The sequence below is a fragment of the Trachemys scripta genome, chromosome 4 (genome assembly GCF_013100865.1).
Source record: "Trachemys scripta elegans isolate TJP31775 chromosome 4, CAS_Tse_1.0, whole genome shotgun sequence".
Lineage (NCBI taxonomy): Eukaryota > Metazoa > Chordata > Testudines > Emydidae > Trachemys > Trachemys scripta.
Genome location: NC_048301.1, coordinates 22,776,620 through 22,796,310, shown reverse-complemented (window position 1 = coordinate 22,796,310; position 19,691 = coordinate 22,776,620). Strand labels below are relative to the sequence as shown.

General features: G+C 43.8%; 1 protein-coding gene and 1 long non-coding RNA gene across 3 annotated transcripts in view; both read left to right on the top strand.

Annotated features, from left to right (window-relative positions):
- The window catches only part of LOC117876211, a 91,177-nt gene extending 76,426 nt beyond the window's left edge, over positions 1–14,751 (top strand). For both annotated transcript variants that reach the window (XR_004645453.1, XR_004645454.1), the window contains one exon: positions 14,619–14,751. This is a non-coding gene — a long non-coding RNA (uncharacterized LOC117876211). The remainder of the gene's footprint in view (positions 1–14,618) is intronic.
- Positions 9,571–11,016, top strand: DIO3 (iodothyronine deiodinase 3). Its single transcript, XM_034768139.1, has one exon. The coding sequence runs from the start codon at positions 9,672–9,674 to the stop codon at positions 10,497–10,499; it is 828 nt and encodes a 275-aa protein (XP_034624030.1). The 5' UTR covers positions 9,571–9,671; the 3' UTR covers positions 10,500–11,016.
- Positions 14,752–19,691: the final 4,940 nt, after the last annotated feature.

Here is a 19,691-nt window from a genome sequence, read left to right as displayed (position 1 = left end):
AATTCACAAGTCAGGTCTTCTATGGAACAAGAGCCACTTGATAGAGTCTTGGCAAGATATTGTTGCCATCACAATATTTAGGTGCTGCAGTTTAAAAGATGACGAACAACCTTATTTCTATCAGGCACATATGTCTGCTTTCATTCTTCTGAATGATGTTAGTTGATTGAACTCTGTAGCCATTGAAAACACTAAGTCCTGTTATAAAACTTCTGTACAGCATAGAGTTTGGTATAATTTGCCATAGTCTTCTCAGAAGGGGTCCAGATCTAAGCAAATAGTGAGTCTCATTCCTAAGAAAAGTCATCTTTCTGTATCATGCCTGAAGTCACTATGAAAAAGGTAGAGAGACTAGCACTGTCCCTCCCCAAATACTCGATCTGTATTCAGTCTGTATAAAGCTGCAGGTTAAGTTCAGCTCCATGGAGTTCAATTTCTGGACTAAGCTGCTGCCTTTGCTATGGAGCAAACCACTCTGATGGCTACAATTATATAGTATCACCTTAGGGTCAAATCTTCTCATGATTTCTCCACTGCAGAGTTCTAGTAGGAGACTGATAATCAACACAGTTATTCCACCCCATAGAATCAGTGTTCTATCTACTGTTCTTTACAGTCTCTCAGGCACTATGCATTATATTAGTGTTTTGAGTGCCAAACAGGGTATTATTTAAGGAGAGAGGAGCATGTTGGAGGGAGGGGCCTAGATATTATATATTTCCCCCTCCACCTCCCAAAAATGTGTTTCTCTATTTGGGGCATGAGTTATAATAATCCATTTCTGAAGAGCCCACTTTCATCTCTGTCCCTTAAGATGGTGTGCAGAACAATAAAAACATTATTCCAGCTTTTATTGCACTTCAGAGAAGTGGAATTAATAGCAGAGGTTACAACACATACAGGACCAGCTAAGAGTGTATTAAAACCCAACGTAGGGAAAAAATGTTAGGTGAACTGAGATGATCTGAGACACTGGTCAAAGGGCAGCAAGACCTGTACTAACTAGGAGTAATTGCTCCACTGTAGTTACTTGGGATGAGTAGCCACTTATGGGAGGAGAAATTATTTATTTGCAGATTTAGGTCTCATCCAAAGTTCAATGAGATTAATACAAGTCTTTCCCATCTCTTTTACATTTTCTGTCCTAACACATTAACTACATGTAACTAAAAAGATACGAGATGTGGGAAGTTGTATATGCTTTTGCACTGGGAATTAGAAAATAGAAAATAAACATGTAAATATACCATTTCAACACATCCTCTAGATCAAAGCAGAACTGATGTTTTTAATTTTAGCTTTTTGAGGTTTTGTTTTTATAAGTTGCTGAATTTATTTTGTAGCAGCTGGTAAAAAAAACAAACTTTACCACAAGGCTAGAAATCAAATTTACCAAATTAAGAAAAACTAGAACCAAAAAACCTCAAAAGGGGAAAAAGAAAATTTAAAACGTAGACACATACATATGTATAATTATACATTTAAATGTACACACACACGAGTTTAGTGACTGTAGACCATAGACCACATGTAGATGGGTGAAAACCATCCATACCCAAATGTTCTATTGTGTTGTACAGCATTTAGAATAATGTATTCTCTGAGATCTCCAATGCTGAGGATTGGGAAGATACAAGAGTTTTCCTTGATAGAAGTCTTAATACATTCAAAAGAAATACAGGCTCTAGTTCTAACAACAGAGTTTAGCCCTTAGCAACTACATCAGTTTGGCTTAACAGACTGAAGGCACATAAATGCAACTGAAATTGTGAATAATGTCGAATTTAATATAAAAGGCTCTGGCACCATACTACAAAGGTAGCCAGCTGAATTCACAGTGTTCTATTGAATCTTTCCACCATCCCATCAGATTGTGGGTGTGATGTGGTGCTGCAAGTTGTGTGGACCCGTAGAATATCACAAGCCTGTGAAATATTTTAGTTTCAAAGTTTCTCCCTTGATTGGTGTGTAACTCCCTCAGCCCCCAAGTCTGGTGAAGAATTCATTCACTAGGATCCCTGTCGCAGCCTTTTGACTTCTTATTGGGTAAGCCTCAGGCCATTTTGTGAAATAGTCCATAGCTACCAGCAAGTATTGATTGCCCGCCTCTGTCTCGGGCAAAGACCCAACGCACATCAGTGGGAATATGCTCTACTGGTGCTCCCATGAGACACTGCTGCAAAGGGGCTCTCCCTGTCATACGGAGACCCTTCTTTGAATCACATTTCCTGCACCAATATTCTGCATTTTACCCAATAGAAATTCTCCCTTCACTTGGCTAAGGTTTTTGCAACTCCAAAATATCCAGCAGTTTTAAAATCATGACATAACATCAGAACCTCCTTTTTCAATGTATCTGTATCCCTCTGGCTGCTTTCTCCCATCTATTATAGAATATTCCATCTTCCAATCCAAGCTTTCCCACTGTGACCAGAAAGCTTTTACTGTGGTGTTGCAAGGTGACAACTTTCCAGGGTGACTGTGTTTGCCAGCTGATTTTCCAATTACACACTATTCGGATATCAAAATCCAATCTGCTCTTTAGGAAACTTTTAGTTCTGGAGTGCATTCCTGCTACCCCACTCCTATTGTTCCAGTGGATGAAGTAGGAACATTTGCACTTCTGCATATTAGGTGAAGAGAGGAGAAAGCCATCTCTTCTGAGCACACTCATTCACTTGAGCAACTAACACTTTGCTCCCCTGGTCAGGGCAGTGTATGCAATTATCACACCCAACAAGGCATCAGCATTACTATGTGCTTTTGCCCAGGCCTGTGTGTAATTGTGAAATCAGAGCACTGCAATTTTTCCAACCACCTGGCAAGTTGCTTCTCAGGATTCCTTAATCTAAACAGCCATTGCAGGAAAGCATGGTTTGTCCAAACCATAAACTTCCTCCCATATAAATAAGTGATGAAAATGTTCTATATATTTAACCACCACTAGGAGTTCTTTTAGGGTGGTGGGATAATTTCTTTCATGAAAACTTAGACTTTTGCTGTAAAAGCCACCACCCTCTCAAACCCTCTGTGTCCTTGTGTCAGTACTGCGCCCAACATGAAAGGGGTTTTGAAACATGGGTAGACCAAGACAGGTGCAGCCACTAGAGCCTTTTTCAACTCTGAAAATGCTGCATCACACTCTGCTGACCACTGAAATGATTTCCATTTCTTACCCAACCTAAGCAATGGTTTTGCAATATTAGCAAACCCACAAATAAACCTTCTGTAGTGGGAGCAGAGTCCTACAAAATTCTGCACATTTGTGTGTGTCTAGGGAGTCCGCCAGCTCTGTAAAGCTTTTCTGCAGTGGAAATTCCCTCCTCACTAATTGTGTGCCCAAGGTAAAGGACCTCTTTCGGAAACAACTCACATATACTTGGGTTTAATTTCAGATTGGCATCCTTCAGCTTATTCCAGGCTACTTGTAAGTGTATCAGTTCTTATGCAAAGGTTTTAGCATGCACCAAGATATAATCTAGGTATAAGAGACAGGCTGAGAGGGGCATGCCATGGAATCCCTCTCACATGTGGCTAGTGCATTGCACAAGGCAAAAGCCATCACTTAAAATTGCCACAGACCTTGCCCTTCTGTGAAGGCAGTTTTTCCTGTCCTTTGCATCCACTTCCACTTGCCAATACTCACTTTTAAGATCCAGTGTAGAAATCCAGATTGAATGTGCTACATCATCCAGAGTATTCTCTATTTGTGGTGCGGGATAAGAGTCCAAGTGACTTCATTTGGTTTTCGATAGCCTACACAGAATCTGGGGCTGCCATCCTTTTCCTTAACTGGAATTATGGATAAGGCCCAAGGGTGGTTGAAGGCTCATTTATGCTTTCCTAATACATTTCCTCAATGGCCTGTAATGCCTCTTTCCTCTTTGCTACTGGTTACTGTTTATTGGGTTGTTTTCCCCTACTATCGAACTTATGCTGGACTAGTACAGTACAACCTATACTTTGGTTTGACAGGGAGAACAACTCCTGATTCCTAATCAGAAAGTCTTGTAGACCATTCTGCTGTTCCCCATTTAACTGTACATTACTGTGCCGGAACAAGCACAAGGGTTAGTCTGCACGGTGCCGCAATGCACACTACCGGGGTGTGATTTCTAAAGCATCCTAATGTGTTTCACACTAATTGGTCCATGCAAACCCTGCTGGTGCACACTAAGAGTTTCCTAGTTTCAAACAGCACTATGTAAAGCGCACTCGGGAACTTTTAGTGCACACCCCAACAGGGTCTACATGGACCAATCAGTGTGTAAGACATGCATGTTGCCGCTCCATGTAGACAAGCCCCAGCAGAACTCTGTGAGCTCACCTTTAACCCTTGGCCCCTTGTAGTTTTCTTCTGTATCAGCATTTACTAGATCAATTGGTTCACATTTTGCAACCATGGCTCTCTTCATTACTATTTGCTGCTTGTTGGAAACATTCAGCAAATGAATCTGTTTCTCTTTAAGCGCCACAACAGCTTTAGTAGCTAAGATTCCCCCAAGACCCTGGGTTTCAAAACAGGTTTCAACCACTGCCCATCTTCCTTTTTCTGGAAAGCTACCATAGCCTGTAGCTGTTATAATGACTTCTGCCCATGGAAGCAGGGAAACTTGTTCACTGTGAGCCAACTGCCTACAAACCATTTGTTTCACCTGGGCTACTTCTTTAGCAGGAATTTCTATAGACTGGATTTGTAAGACACCAGCCTGGCAATTATTACAAAGTTATTAGCCATAAAAAAATCCAAACAATTATCAGCTTATCCACCACTTTGGCTAGCCAGACTTCTTGCTCTAATTCCAGAGGTCCAATTTTCAAACCCAATTTTCCCAAATAACTCCCTAGTCATTGTCTCTATTTGAGGCAAATTAGTTGGTTCAATTTGAATCCCCTATTCCCTAGGCTTTTTAGCATGTCCGGTTTAATAATTTATGTTTGAGACAGTGTCCACTATGTCCACACTTTTCACAGATCCTGATATACACTCAATAGCCAAACTTCCAATATTGTTCTTTAGATTTTTTTTTTTAAATAGCGCTGGTCCTTGCCAAGATTTGCCCCTTCAGCATGGTGTCCCCCCATTTCCCAGCTAGGAAAGAGGCTATCATTAGATACTTGTGATGCTATATTCTGGCCCACCTTATATTTACAATAGTCTCTTTTATTATTCATTTTCCCCACAGTACTAGCATTTAACTGAACCGCTTCCCTTAGTTTTGCATGATTGCCAATTTCCCTTGTTTTACAAACCGAATTTATCAGTTTTTCTAACTGTTCAACAAGGTCATGAACCAGATTAGAAACACCTTTTTCCTCATACATAGTTGACTCAGAGCTATACTTATAGCCTAGGGCTCATGTCACTCAGCTTCCCTCTTCCTCACTAGCAGCTGCTTCCTCTTCCAGTGCACCCCTGCAAGGAAAGATTCAAGTTCAGTAGCAAATTCCATAGCTTCTCAGTGTGTCTTTGGGCTCCTTTTGCTCATCTTGATCTGCAAATCCAAGTCCTGCTGGGCATCTATAAAATGGTCCATTGCCAATTTACCCTGACAGTCCTCCTTGGTGTCTGAATATGCCAGGAATGCAAATCTTCTCAGGTCCTCTGTCAGGCGAGGTGGGATCTTCTTCCCTCTCCTTCTAGCTCTATGTAGCTGCAAGTGAGGGTTGAATTTAGACACCATCTTATATAACCTCACATCAGAATGAAATTATGCCCTCAGATTGTATTTGGAGTCCATAGCAAAAGAGTGCAAACACAGGCCACTGCAGCAATTGTTCCACCAGGTGCTCTGCCCAACATAGTTGTCCACACCTGAATAGGAAGCCACAGTTCAAAAGTACCTCTCAAACTGAAAAGAAAAAACAAAGTTGTTTGCATGGAATGGAGAGTGAGGGATTTCCAAAGGCATAAACTAAGACTGAATTTCCAATCTTTTTCCACCAACGAATCTATTTAAAACTCCATATTTTGATGCCTCAGGGTCACTCCCATGGGTTTGACAGAGCAAAGTTTGTTGATGTTCAAGGTTGCAAGACCCATCTGTTTACTCAGGTTTTTGTCTGTCAGCCTAGTTGGAAGGGGGTGCTTTGAGAGTTCCAACTTTTTTTGCTGGGGGTTTCTTTAGAGCCAACATAATTTGTTACTGTGTTCGTTTAGAAGCTTTAATTTGTGGTTTTGAAGATTGTGTAACTGCACTGAGAGGTGGCAAGAGGCCCATATGAGGAGTTCAGCAATAAGTTTAACAATACAGTAAATAACTGTTCAGTGATTTGCCCTGTACTGAGCACCATGGCATGCGCTATAAGTTATTAGTCCAGGCTCAAGACAAAGAACAGTCCTAGTGCATTAACATGTCTTTATGAGGTGCCTAGTAAAAAGGAGATAAAAATGCAGTTCCATTTGGATAACAGAACACTGAATCACTTCACTCACTGCTGTCACACATTAAGGATGACCCACAGTTGGCCTCTGGACTGTGGGCACAGATAGATTATTTCGCAATACTGTAGTCTATTCTGGAATAGAAGAAGAAGAATGAGGATAATACTTTTCACAGGGCCTTTCTCCATGGTTCTCAAGACAATTTACATGAACATTAAGCCTTCTAGACCCCTGTGAGGTAGAACATAAGAAAGGCCATACCGGGTCAGACCAAAGGTCCATCTAGCCCAGTATCCTGTCTACCGACAGTGGCCAAGGACAGGTGCCCCAGAGGGAGTGAACCTAACAGACAACGATCAAGTGATCTCTCTCCTGCCATCCATCTCCACCCTCTGACAGACAGAGGCTAGGGACACCATTCCTTACCTGTCCTGGCTAATAGCCATTAATGGACTTAACCACCATGAATTTATCCAGTTCTCTTTTAAACTCTGTTATAGTCCTAGCCTTCACAACCTCCTCAGGTAAGGAGTTCCACAAGTTGACTGTGCGATGCATGAAGAAGAATTTCCTTTTATTTGTTTTAAACCCTGCTGCCTATTAATTTCATTTGATGACCCCTAGTTCTTGTATTATGGGAATAAGTAAATAACTTTTCCTTATCCACTTTCTCCACATCACTCATGATTTTATATAACTCTATCATATCCCCCCTTAGTCTCCTCTTTTCCAAGCTGAAGAGTCCTAGCCTCTTTAATCTCTCCTCATATGGGACCCATTCCAAACCCTTAATCACTTTAGTTGCCCTTTTCTGAACCTTTTCTAGTGCCAGTATATCTTTTTTGAGATGAAGAGACCACATCTGTACTCAGTATTCGAGATGAGGGCGTACCATCGATTTATATAAGGGCAATAATATATTCTCAGTCTTATTCTCTAGTTAAGTGTTATTACCTCCATTTTACAGACAGTGAACCTAAGGCAGAGAGGTATGCAGCCAAATTTTCAGAAGTGTTCATTGAAGTCAATGTAAGCTGCAGATCCTCAGCGCTGCTGCAAATCAGGCACCCGACATCTCAATTGATGACACAACAACAGAAGCATTCAGAATTAGTGAACACTTTTGAATACTTAGGACTATGTGAGAGCAAGTCAGTGGCAATGCTGGGTATGGAATCCAAAGCTTCTGGTTACGAATCCCATGCTCCATCCCGTAGCCAATACTCCACCCATCTATTTAAAGTCTTTTGCTCCATCACCAGTTGTCACGAGACTTTATATTCATGCTCCTCTTGATCATGGAAAGGGTTTTTTTTCTGTGCATTATGTTATTTGCTGTCTCTGTCTGTTTGGGGTCTTTTTAAGTGAACTTTCAACCTGACTTAGTCAATGTTGATTAAACTGGTTCCATACTTTACAGACCCCACTGCATGCAACAAATCCCATCCTACCACTTCAGATTAAATTTGATAATACATATTTGTTACCCAGAAGATCAAGTAGACAAGAAATGGTCTAACTGTCCCAATAAAGGCAGTGCTCAGATATGACTGCGATGGGGGACAGATATATACCCAGATAACCAGGACAGGTCTAGATTTTTGGAGGCTTAGAATTTCTCAGAAAGAATGAGACAAGATGGTCATAAGATTAAGGCACTAGACTGAGACTGAGGAAGTCTGAGCTCTATTCCCTGTTCTGCCACAGGCCTCCATTCCCTGTCTGTAAAATGGGGATAAATAGCATTTCCTTTCTGCTTAGGTTGTAAGGCCCAGCCCCATTTCAATGGCAGTTAGGAACCTAAATACCTTTGAGGATCTGGGTCTAAGCTCTTTGGAGGCAAAGGCTCATCTCTTAGTGTATGTTTGCACCTTGCCTAGCATAGCAGGGCGCTGGTCTCAATTGCAGCCTGTAGGCATTTCTGTACTGGAAATAAGAAAGGACAGTAATGTTCAATGACAAGAAATTACCCCCCAGGGATCAGAGTGGATAGAATGAAGAGCCATCAGGTCACAAGTTCACCTCCAGTCTGGCACCTGCTTGTCACTGTGAACGGATACTTGGTCAAGGTGAACTCAAGGCTTCTGCTTTCTGCAGCAGAGGGAAGAGCCGGCAGGGGTTATGTAAGATTACAACTGGCGAGGCGGCCACAACTCTGCAAAGAGGCGAGAAGGCTCTCTCCCTTCACCACCCACAGCAGCGCGGGGACGTTTCAGCTTTCGGACAACAGCTACCCCTAGTGGCGAGGAATCGCTTCCCTTGTCTCTCTCCCCTCTCGTTTATTTCATGCTGTCAACAGGTTTAGCAATTAGAGGCAGCGAGTGGTCATTAACCTGGCAAGCGCCCCCGTCCCCTCCTCCAGGGCAGACCCCCGGCGGCTGCAGCCCAGCGAGGCCGTTTGCAGTCGCTCCCCAGCCTGGGCGCAGGGCGCCCCGCGGTCTGCCAGGGGACCGGGAGTTTGCTCATCACGGCAGAGCAAAAGCGAAGCGCCCCTTAAGCAAATGCACCTCCTGGGTACGGCCCCTTCCAGGGCCCAGCCCTCCAGGGGGGTCAAGGCGGAGGGTTCCCCTGTCCGATCCCCGGACCCCCAGCCTCTCGCCCGGCCGCTGCGCCGGGGGAAGTTCGCCCTGCAGACACGCGGCGGCTTGCGCCAGCCTCAGTTCCCGAAGTTAGGGAAGGGGCGCGTCAGGGCCGGGGGAGGGGAACACTCCCAGCAATAGTCGCAATCAATCGGAGGGAATTACTGGTTTTGCCCCCGGGGAGCGGGGTCACGTCACCCGGGTCGGAGGCGCCTTGGGGGCGCCCGGCTATAGCCGGCCTTCGCGCTGCCTCCCCACGTGCGCTGCCCCCCAGGCGCGCACACCCCTAGAGCGCAGTAGGGAGGGGGCGGGGCCGCGGAGCTCGCCTGTTGCATTGTGCAGGCCGGGCTGTTTGTAAGGGGGTGTGTTTGTTTGTTTGTTATCTGCGCCGGAGCCCCCGGCCGTGCCCTGGCTCTCGGCTGCTGCTGGAGAGTAGCTGCTCCCTGCTCCGTGGCACGTCCCTTGCAGCTCCTGCCGGGTCTCTCTCCTCCTCCCTGTGTATTTTAGGTCATTGGAGTGGAGGGGTAGGTAATCCCCGGGCTTAAGTTCCAAAGGGGCGGGTTCTGGCCGGAGGTGGAGTCACTTTTCATTTAAATCCCTGACTATAAAATGGGCTTAAAGAGACGCGGGATCTCAGCTGCGCTGCACAGAGCCCGGCAGGCAGGCAGGCGTGTGTCGAAGGGGGCGGGAGCCCAGCCGCCGTCAAGATGCTCCACTCCCTCGGCGTTCACACCTTGCAGCTGCTCACGCAGGTCGCTGCCTGCATCCTCCTGTTCCCCCGCTTCCTGCTCACCGCGCTGATGCTCTGGCTCCTGGATTTTCTCTGCATCAGGAAGAAGGTGCTGCTGGTGGGCAGCAGGGCGGAGGAGGAAGCCTGTCCTGGCCAAGAGCCGCCCCCGGACGACCCCCCGGTCTGCGTGTCCGACTCCAACCGCATGTTCACCCTGGAGTCCCTGAAAGCCGTGTGGCACGGGCAGAAGCTAGACTTCTTCAAGTCAGCCCACGTGGGCTCCTCCGCCCCCAACCCCGAAGTCATCCAGCTGGACGGGCAGAAGCGGCTTAGGCTCCTGGACTACGCCCGAGGCAAGAGACCCCTGATCCTGAACTTCGGGAGCTGCACCTGACCCCCGTTCATGGCTCGCCTGAGGTCCTTCCAGCGCCTGGCTGCGCACTTCGTGGACATCGCTGACTTCCTGCTGGTCTACATCGAAGAGGCTCACCCCTCCGACGGCTGGGTCAGCTCGGACGCAGCCTACCAGATCCCCAAGCACCAGTGCCTCCAGGACAGGCTGAGGGCGGCTCAGCTGATGCAGGAAGGGGCGCCTGGCTGCCCGCTGGCAGTGGACACCATGGACAATGCTTCCAGCGCCGCCTATGGCGCCTTCTTTGAAAGGCTCTACATCATCCAGGAGGAGGTGGTGATGTACCAGGGAGGCAGAGGACCAGAGGGCTACAAGATCTCCGAACTGCGGAGCTGGCTCAACCAGTACAAAAACCGGCTCCAGAGCCCCAGCACGGTGGTCATCCACGTGTAAAGGAAACGGCCCCTGTGCTGGGGTGAGGAGGGGGGTGTCCTCCAGGGGGGGTGGTAGGAGCTGTTCTCCGCTCCTCTCCCTCGGGACTTGCAGGCTGCTGTGTGAGTTTCATGCAAGTGCCATTGTTGCCCCTTCTCTGATCGAATCATGTTGATTTGCCAGCCCAGCTCCGTTCATGCTGCATGTCCTTGTGCATCTTGTAAATACCCCTTTTTTGTAAAAACAAAGCGTTCCCTATTTTTATGGAGGTTTTTCTAGGGGGTCTGGGTCCGTGTGTGTGTGCGCGTGCTTGTGTGTACGAGTGGTCTCTGCTGAGTGCCCGGAAAACACTAGTTGGCATTTCTAGTATCGCTTGGTGACGACCGATTTTGAAATGGTTTTCAAAATACCAGGGAATCGAGTCCGATGTTGTTAGATACTAGAAGTGCCACTAGCCGGGGCAAAACGGAATGTCCTATTTATGGGATCTCTCCTTTTTTTTGTAAAATGTGCGTTCATTTTTTATGAACTTTTTATAGTAATAAAGATCTGGAATAAATACACGCCTGCTCTTGGCTCCCTTTAACGGAACTGATCAGCTAATGAAACCTCTACCTTGTAACCTCTCTCCGCCCCTCCACACTCTCCGAGTTGCTGGGGATCAGGCGAGCTGGGGCAGGGGCTGGAGGCGCGCGCTATCCCGGGCACTTAGTGGACCCCTGTCCGCGCTCCGCAGAAAACCTGCCCGGAGGGTGCCTTACAGCCTTCCCCGCTGAGATGCAAAATGCTGCTGGGCAGAGGAAACCGCTGGGCTCCGACCATTAATGGCCATAGACACCTTTTAAAACAAACAAACCCAGCGCTAACTCTAAAGAGACTGAGCGTCTTGATCCCAAACGCATCCAGCTCCTGGTCCGAGCTCTGTAAAGTTACCAATCACCCGCTCCCGGTGCGGAGCCCCCTCAGTCTGACTGCGGAGATCGCTCTAGCCATGCGCTTGGGGCTGTCCGCGAGGGCGTGAGCACAGGCAATTAAGCCCTTCCTTAGGGGCAGGCGGCAGCGTGCTGACGCTGCAAATGTGTCCGCCGCGTAGCCCAAAGGTACCCCTGCCTCACAGCTGTGTGTACTGGAGTAACCTGCTGGGCTCCGGCACGTGTAACGTCCCGCAAAGGCTGGGAAGCCGCTTCCCGTCAGCTACAATTTAGAGCATCTCAGGAAGGCCCCGATTCAGAGGAGGTACTTAGGCACCTGCCTAACTTTAAACAGATGAATAATCCCGTTGAAGGCCAGGTGGCTACTCACCTGCTTTCACTAAGGCACCTGTTTAAGCACCTCACTGAATAAAGCCCCAATCCCTACCTGAACAAAGGACAGCTGTGCATCCCCTTAGAGCAGACCGGCCCAAAATGCTCAGTAATCTGAAATGTATTTAAAGAATGGGTTAGCGGGGGATGGTAGCCCTATTTCCATCTGTGTGTCATCAGTCCCTCAGGCTTTTCTGTAACCCAAACCTTGGGAAAACAGCAGTTTGATTTCAAGTTGCAGGTGTTCATTACTACATACTGCTTTGAAGTCCTACAGTAAAACCAAGCAGGGAAAATAAGTCATCACCAATTTATGATGAAACCACAACGGCTAAAACATTCAATTCATCTAACATCTTAATATGTATATGAAGCCCAAGTGAGAATCCAGAAATAACACCTCTAAGTGATTATGCCCAAGTATTGTTTTTTCTGCCTTGGACATAATCTTTTTGGAAACCATCAAGAAATGATAGGTTTAGAATAACCTGTCCTTATAAATCAGGTTAAAAAGTGGGCATGTTTAATCTCCAAGAAAAGAAGATGGGAGGGGCTGGTGATAGTCTTCAAACACCTTAAGGGCTGTTATAAAGAGGATGAGGATCAATTGTTCTCCATGTCCACTGAAGGTAGGGCAAGAAGTAAGGGGCTTCATCTGTAGCAAGGGAGATTTAGGTGAGGTATTAGGAAAAGTTCATTAACTACAAAGATAGTTAAGTTTTGAAATAGGCTTCCAAGGGAGGTGGTGGAGTCCCCCTCATTAAAGTTTTTAAGAACCGCTTAGACAAACACCAGGATAGTCTAGGTTTACTTCATGCTGTCTCAGCACTGGGGGCTGGACTAAATGACTTCTCAAGATCCTTTTCAGCCCTACACTTCTATAAGTAATGACAATTGGAAATTGTTGATCATACTTATCAAGTATCAGAGGGGTAGCCGTGTTAGTCTGAATCTGTAAAAAGCAACAGAGGGTCCTGTGGCACCTTTAAGACTAATAGAAGTATTGGGAGCATAAGCTTTTGTGGGTTCTTACCATGTTAGTCTGGATCTGTAAAAAGCAACGAAGAGTCCTGTGGCACCTTATAGACGTATGTATTGGAGCATAAGCTTTCGTGGGTGAAAATTTTAAGGTAGCCATCCTACAGCAAAAAAAACTTCAGGACCAGACTTCAAAGAGAAACAGCTGAGCTTCAGTTCATTTGCAAATTTGACACCATCAGCTCAGGATTAAACAAAGACTGTGAATGGCTATCCAACTACAGAAGCAGTTTCTCCTCCCTTGGTGTTCACACCTCAACTGCTAGAAGAGGGCCTCATCCTCCCTGATTGAACTAACCTCGTTATCTCTAGACTGATTCCTGCCTGCATATTTATACCTGCCTCTGGAAATTTCCATTACATGCGTCTGACGAAGTCGGTATTCACCCATGAAAGCTTATGCTCCAATACGTCTGTTAGTCTATAAGGTGCCACAGGACTCTTTGTTGCTTTTTACACACTTATCAAGACATTTTGGGATGAAGGCATCTTCTTGTAATGTCTTTAGTAGCTCCTCATATAAAAATCTGGCTTAGAAAAGATGAAGGTGAGAAACTCAAGTTGTTGCAATCTCCCTGATTAAGAGATTAATTAACAAGATTTCTCCCATATCAGATTAGACCTAATGAGAAAAAGGAAGAATTTTTAAGACAAGTTAAGTCCTATTATGCAAAGTAATGTTGTTAACTTTGTAGAAAACCATTTATAAACATATTACAACCCTTCTCTTTTCAGAAATAGGTTGCCATGTCCATTCAACCACTTCAGGCTTATGGAATGTATACCACTTAATTCCCCTCATAAATCTGCAACCAAAACTATATTGGTCAATATTTTCATACATGTGCACCTAATGCTAGGCACTCAAATCAAACTGGTTTGATTTTAAAGCTGCTGGCTCCCCACAACTCTTAATGACTTCAATAGGTGCCGTGAGTGCTCAGCTTTTCTAAAAATTAGGCTATTTTGATATAGGTACCAAAATATCAAATCATGTACCTAACTTTAGGCATACAAGTTTGAAAATTTTGGACACAGACTCTAAGTTTTTCATTCTGTAGCCATGCATTTAATATGATATCTCTCTGCGTATTTGTGGGTCTGCTCAACTTACCATCTTCATAAAGGGAAACCAAATGGCCCCATCCATTTCAGACCTCCCTGAGCTGAATCCATTTGCTGTCACAAACATTAGTCACACACACAACACAGACCGTCTCTCATGCTGTAGGTTACAGGGGATTATGGTTATGGGGTAACTGCTTCTCATAGACATACAAGAGCTCTCACACATCTTCCAAACCTCCAAGAATAGTTTGCTTTCCAAAGTCAGGTGGTGAAGACTAATCTTAGCATCTGCAATGAAACCCTGACCCATGGGGAAGTAACTCTTCTGAATTACCCAAAGCACTGCACTCTGCAACAGTACCGTCATTTTCAAAGCGATAGGTTCATCTTCCTTCAAAACTGTTCCTGGGTTGGAAGGAACCAAAGCAGTTAGCAATATACTCCCCCAGTTTAAAAAGAACAGAAGAAAAGAGAGCCAGCCCCTGGAAATAAACTAAACTGCTGTGCCCTGTCATGAAGCATTTACATGAGAGGGTTCAAAGGAAATAAGCCCAATGATGAGTATCAGTTGGTGTTCAGATACTCTCATGAAATGGACAAAGTCTCCAGTCTTTCTTAACCCTGGGAGATGGATATCTTGCATACATTGTTGTCCGCCTCTTTCAGTGCACTGCTGTGTTACTCTTCTTTCCAGGACCTAACAATAGCACTGTTTCTCTCACCCATACAGGTATCCTGAGATAATATATGCTACATCCTATGACCCCTCCTAACTGGCACCTGGCCTTTGGACTGAGAAAAGAAGTCAAAACTGTGAAATCAGAGACTTTGGACATCAATTTGAATAAAGAAAACCTAAGACAGTTACAAGAGTTTAATGCAAACCAGAGCTATTCCAAATTGTCTCCCTTTCTGGTTAGTTTGTAACAAAGAAAGAGAAAAATTCTGACCTAATCCTTATTTGTGCAATCTTACTAACATTAACTTTATACAATATTAGCCCTGTGCAGCCCCCCTCTAGAAAGTGTTATTGTGTTTGAAAACAATGATAAAGAGTCAAGTTATCTGCTACAATGCAGTTAGGGTAGACCAGCATCATAGCAGCTAACGTGATTAAACCCTTGTCCCAGCAGCAATTAAACATAATTACCTGAAACGATGCTGCTCACAATTTCAGTGTCAACCAGAAGTTGTGTTCATCATCATATCAGCTAATTATGATGAAATGCAGATCCCAGCCGTATTTAGACACAATTAGCTGACATAATGCTGACCACAACTTGCCATGATCTAAACAGACCTGTTAGTCATGGTCAGCATTGTGTCACCTAACTGGGCTCTTCACAGTCTTGTTCAACTATGATGAAGAGCTTACCGCAGCTGCACAGTTTACCAAGGCAGAATTTAGCCAGTAGAATTCTTTCCAGATTTTCCTTGCTTTCAATAAAGTTCACCTTCTGCTTTCTTTCTCCTCGTATCTCTTAGTCTCATGTTTCTGGCACACTTTAGTTAAAGCCTGGAGTTTTGTGCAGCTTGCTAGCTCAGACCCACTCTCATTTTCTGGCTCACAAAATGATTTCCACTCAGACAAAATGTGGAAGGAAGTGGTCCCTGTCCTTAACTGGCTTCTATAGTTAAAGGATCATGCCTCTAGTGTACCTTCAGCTATTACTGAACTTTGGTAAAAGGCTATCGGAGGTCAAGCTTTTTCATCTGTTTTGAAATAAATCAGCTTCCGGATCCACATTCTTGCTTCTAAACGGAAAGCAGATCACTTATTTATCACTTTCCCTTTAATGAGCAACAGAAGAGAAATTTGCGATGAATGCCAGGAAACCTTGAAAAAGATCACACTTTCCCTCTTGTACAAATCAAAGTTATCTGATCCTGTTACATCCTCCACTCAAAATAAATCTTAAGCATATATCCCACTGAGGTTGCTCAGGGAGAGTTGTTTAGATCAGATTAGAACAATATGCTCCACTTCTGAAAAGCTCAGATGTGTCAGAAGTATTTCCAGTTGCTACAGTGTATTGAGAAACATGCTACTTTAAAACACATTTTATTGCCTTGTCTTTTTTACCCCCCTTCAACTGGATGACAAACAAAAGTCAAAAGGCAGCAAAGGGATATATCAAACCGAGCACAATCTAAGCCGTAATTACCTATTCCTGTTAATAGTTAATTGAGTTATACTCTTAACATAATCACGCTTTCAGTGTTCAAGCTTGGAGGAATAGAATAGGAAGGAACTTGTGGTGTGGTCTAAAGGGGATGCTTCCAGACATTTAAAAAATATAACTGTGATGTAACATAATGTGATCTGGTGCATTTTGAGACACATCCTACTACTAAATATTGTGTTATTCTCTTCACAAAATGTATACAGCAAAAAGCTCATACACTTGTTTTCATTGAGAACTACTTATACTGGGCAAAGTAAGATATTTTATGACAAATAAGCCAGAGATCTTACTCATTTAAAAAAAAAACTTTTTATTCTTTGTTTTTGTACTTTGTTTCAAATTATCTGGAAGAAGAGAGAGAATCAAACCTAGTCCAGCAACAAATAGTGTCTCAGGTACAAACCTGGAAATTAAACACTCAAACACTCCTGCAAACAATTCTTATTCTAACATTAATTTCTTCTATGCTTCCTTCCACCAACAAGGGATACCTACCATTATTAGTTAGTTAGTTAGTTGCTAAGTGCTGTCATAGTGCTCAGGTCTGTACACACATGCAGGAAAACAAAGGGCGTGGTTAAATTGCACCAGTTTTACACTGGAATAATTCCTCTGATATCAATGTAGTCACTCCAGATTTACATTGGATTTAACTATGACCAAAATCTGGGCCACTGTGTTTATCTTCTGTGACAGTTCAAAACCTCAGTTTTTCTACAATGAATTGTAAAAAAAAAACATTAATCTGTTTGCATTTATAGTTTCGAAGCCACTCTCAACTGGAAATATTCCCCATGTCCCCTACATCCCTTCAGCAATTTATACCATCAACAACCTACTACATCTTGTTTACATTCTTTGAACCCTACTGGCCGCCTTCCTCCATATAAAGTTCCTTCCACTTGCAAAGGTGTCTCATTTTGTTTGGTATAGCTTTCTTTGATCAGTCATGCCTGCCATTCCCCTGCATCTTCAAACTTTCTCAGGGAGAGATTTTTCAAAGACACAAATGAGAGTTAGGCCTCCAACTCCCATTGACTTTCAATGGGAGTTGGGCACCTAACTGCTTTTGTGTCTTTGAAAATCTCCCCCCACTGTCCAACTAGCATTAGACAAAGTCCTGTCCGCACCTTCGGAAAATTGGCACTCCTCTTATGCACACTTAACTGAGTATTCCAGGAACCTCCTGTCATGCCTTCCACCTGTCTCCTCAGACATAGGGGCATTGACACCATGGGTGCTCCAGGACTCAAGCACTCACCCCAAAAAAAGGGGCGTACTCAACAACCACAGGGCTAGACTAATGTTTTGTGGGCCCTGGTGCCCAGGCCATGGCTCCACTCCTGCTCTGCCCCAAGGCCCTACTCCTGATCAACTTCTCCCCCCCCAAGCCCCAAGCATGCTCTGCCCCAAGACCATGTCCCCACTTGGCCTCTTTCCCCCAAGGCCCCGCCTGCCATTCACATGGGGAGGAGGGGGCAGAGAGGAGCACCCACCGGCAAAAACAAAAGTCAGCGCCTGGGTCCCCAGAGGTCTTTGGATATGGCCTGCAGTGGTTACTCCTGTAACAGCCTACTGCCAAAATGATCTTAAATATAGAAGTTTATTTTAAAAAATCAAAGGTGAGCATTATACTAAATATCCAGTGAGGGAAACAACCTTGCTAAACAAGGTCAAATCTTCTAGTTACTATGGATTTAAACAAGAATTCTTCACTTCTTAGGGCCAGATTGTTCAGCCTTTACTCACATGGGTGAATACTTGCTCCCTTTCATCCCATTGAAATCAATCTTACTAGTTGTGTGGGTAAGGGTTACGCACTCTGGTCTATGGAGTTTATGGATGTTTCTAACATCCACACTGTCAGGCCATTCTTGTGTCTTGTGTCTCTCTCCAGACTCATGGTTCATTCCCTTTCTCTAGCTTGTGCCTCTTGTTTATACCTTTATATCCAATATTAATTGAATAGGATCTGACCCAGAATCTTTGAATATTTCACTTAGCTTCACATCTATTCCAAGCTGTCTTGATTAACATAAAGTTCATTTATATGTTTACAGTTCTTTCCCCTGGGGCTTCTTGCTGTTCTTACCAGACTGGTTAGACAGTATGTAAGTCCCTTGTAGTCCCAATAATAAGCTGAGTATATGTATTTAATACCTCCAGTTTATATCAGATGTTCTCTCTCCTGGATGGTAAATGATCCATCACAGTATTCACACCAGCTCTTTATACAGTGAAGCAGCTCACTTCCAATGCTATAATTACTGTAGTAAAATAGTCAAAGCTTTTCCAAAGTCCCAGTACTTTATAGCTATGTTATTTTCTATGTCAATGTCCTTTGTTAGTTCAAAATAGAAATAGATAACAGAAATAACTCCTAAAAATAAACATTCTCATGTAGCCCAGAGATCAAATTTAAAACCCCTGCAAAACCATACGTTTCACCTGATTCTGATATCCGTAGTAACAAATGAAAGCAGAGGATATCTATTTTGACTTTTTAAAATAGTTTTTTAAGGCTGCAGAACTATGGGTTGAGGAAATTCTGGGAACCATACAATTCAGAGCAAAAAAAAAAAAGTTTCAAGTTATTTGATAGCAGCACTTAACATTTGTGATGAAGGACAATCAGGAAAGAATACTGTGTGAAGCTGTTATCAGCCAGATTTGTAGCACATGGACGTAGAGAACATACTGTGCTACCAATTCCTCAGGCACATGCATACAATTTCAAACAGAGATCAAAATTAGCCCAAAAGTGTTTGGACAAGGTGGGGAAGGGGGATGCATTTTATAAAGGGAACCATTTATTTGAGAAAGTGATAACTGTATTAAAATTTAAGCAAATGACCAGGATTATTTATTTTTCTCCTATCAATGACAGTTAGGGTCCTTCTACTAGACTATATGTCAAGTGACTAGCAAATGGCTCTAGAGACATATGAAGTATCAGGTGGTACTAAATTGGAGTTTTTCTCCACTACTCTGTGCAAGTGTATTTTCGCTTTCAGTTGTGTATTTCTTTTCTAAAAGATATGCCCAGTAATGATCATTGTAGCTCTTTTTTTATGAAGTTCATGCAAGTTCATAGTTTTAAAAATTAATGTTTAATCAACATTTTGTGTGTAATATCACAAATATACAACTATAATATGAAGCTGTATTGATAAAGTTTTACCTGTTTGATGTCTTCTCAAGACCATTTGTGCCATAACACCTAGAAGAAATCAGCCAGCGTTTAATGGCTAGGCTGAGAGGCAATTGAGCGGAGCATGCCATAAGGTGGGGGAGGGAAATTCAATGAAAAAATTCACTGAAAATGATCTTTTGTTTGGTTGAATTTTCAAAGTTTGCTGGCTAGCTTTGGTGGGCAGCTGAGGGGGATTTGGAGAAAGTGGATATTGATTTATTTATGGAATTGCAAACCTAAACTATATACATAGGAAATGTATGTAAATGCAGATAGATTAATTGGGTATATTTGATTATTTTTCTTTCCCCCACATTCCATATGCTCATCTTCTTAGAGAGTAAGCTCTTCAGGGCTTGCACTACTTCCATGGGCTAGATCCTACACATGGATGTGGCTGGGCACAAGCCTGCATCCATGCAGA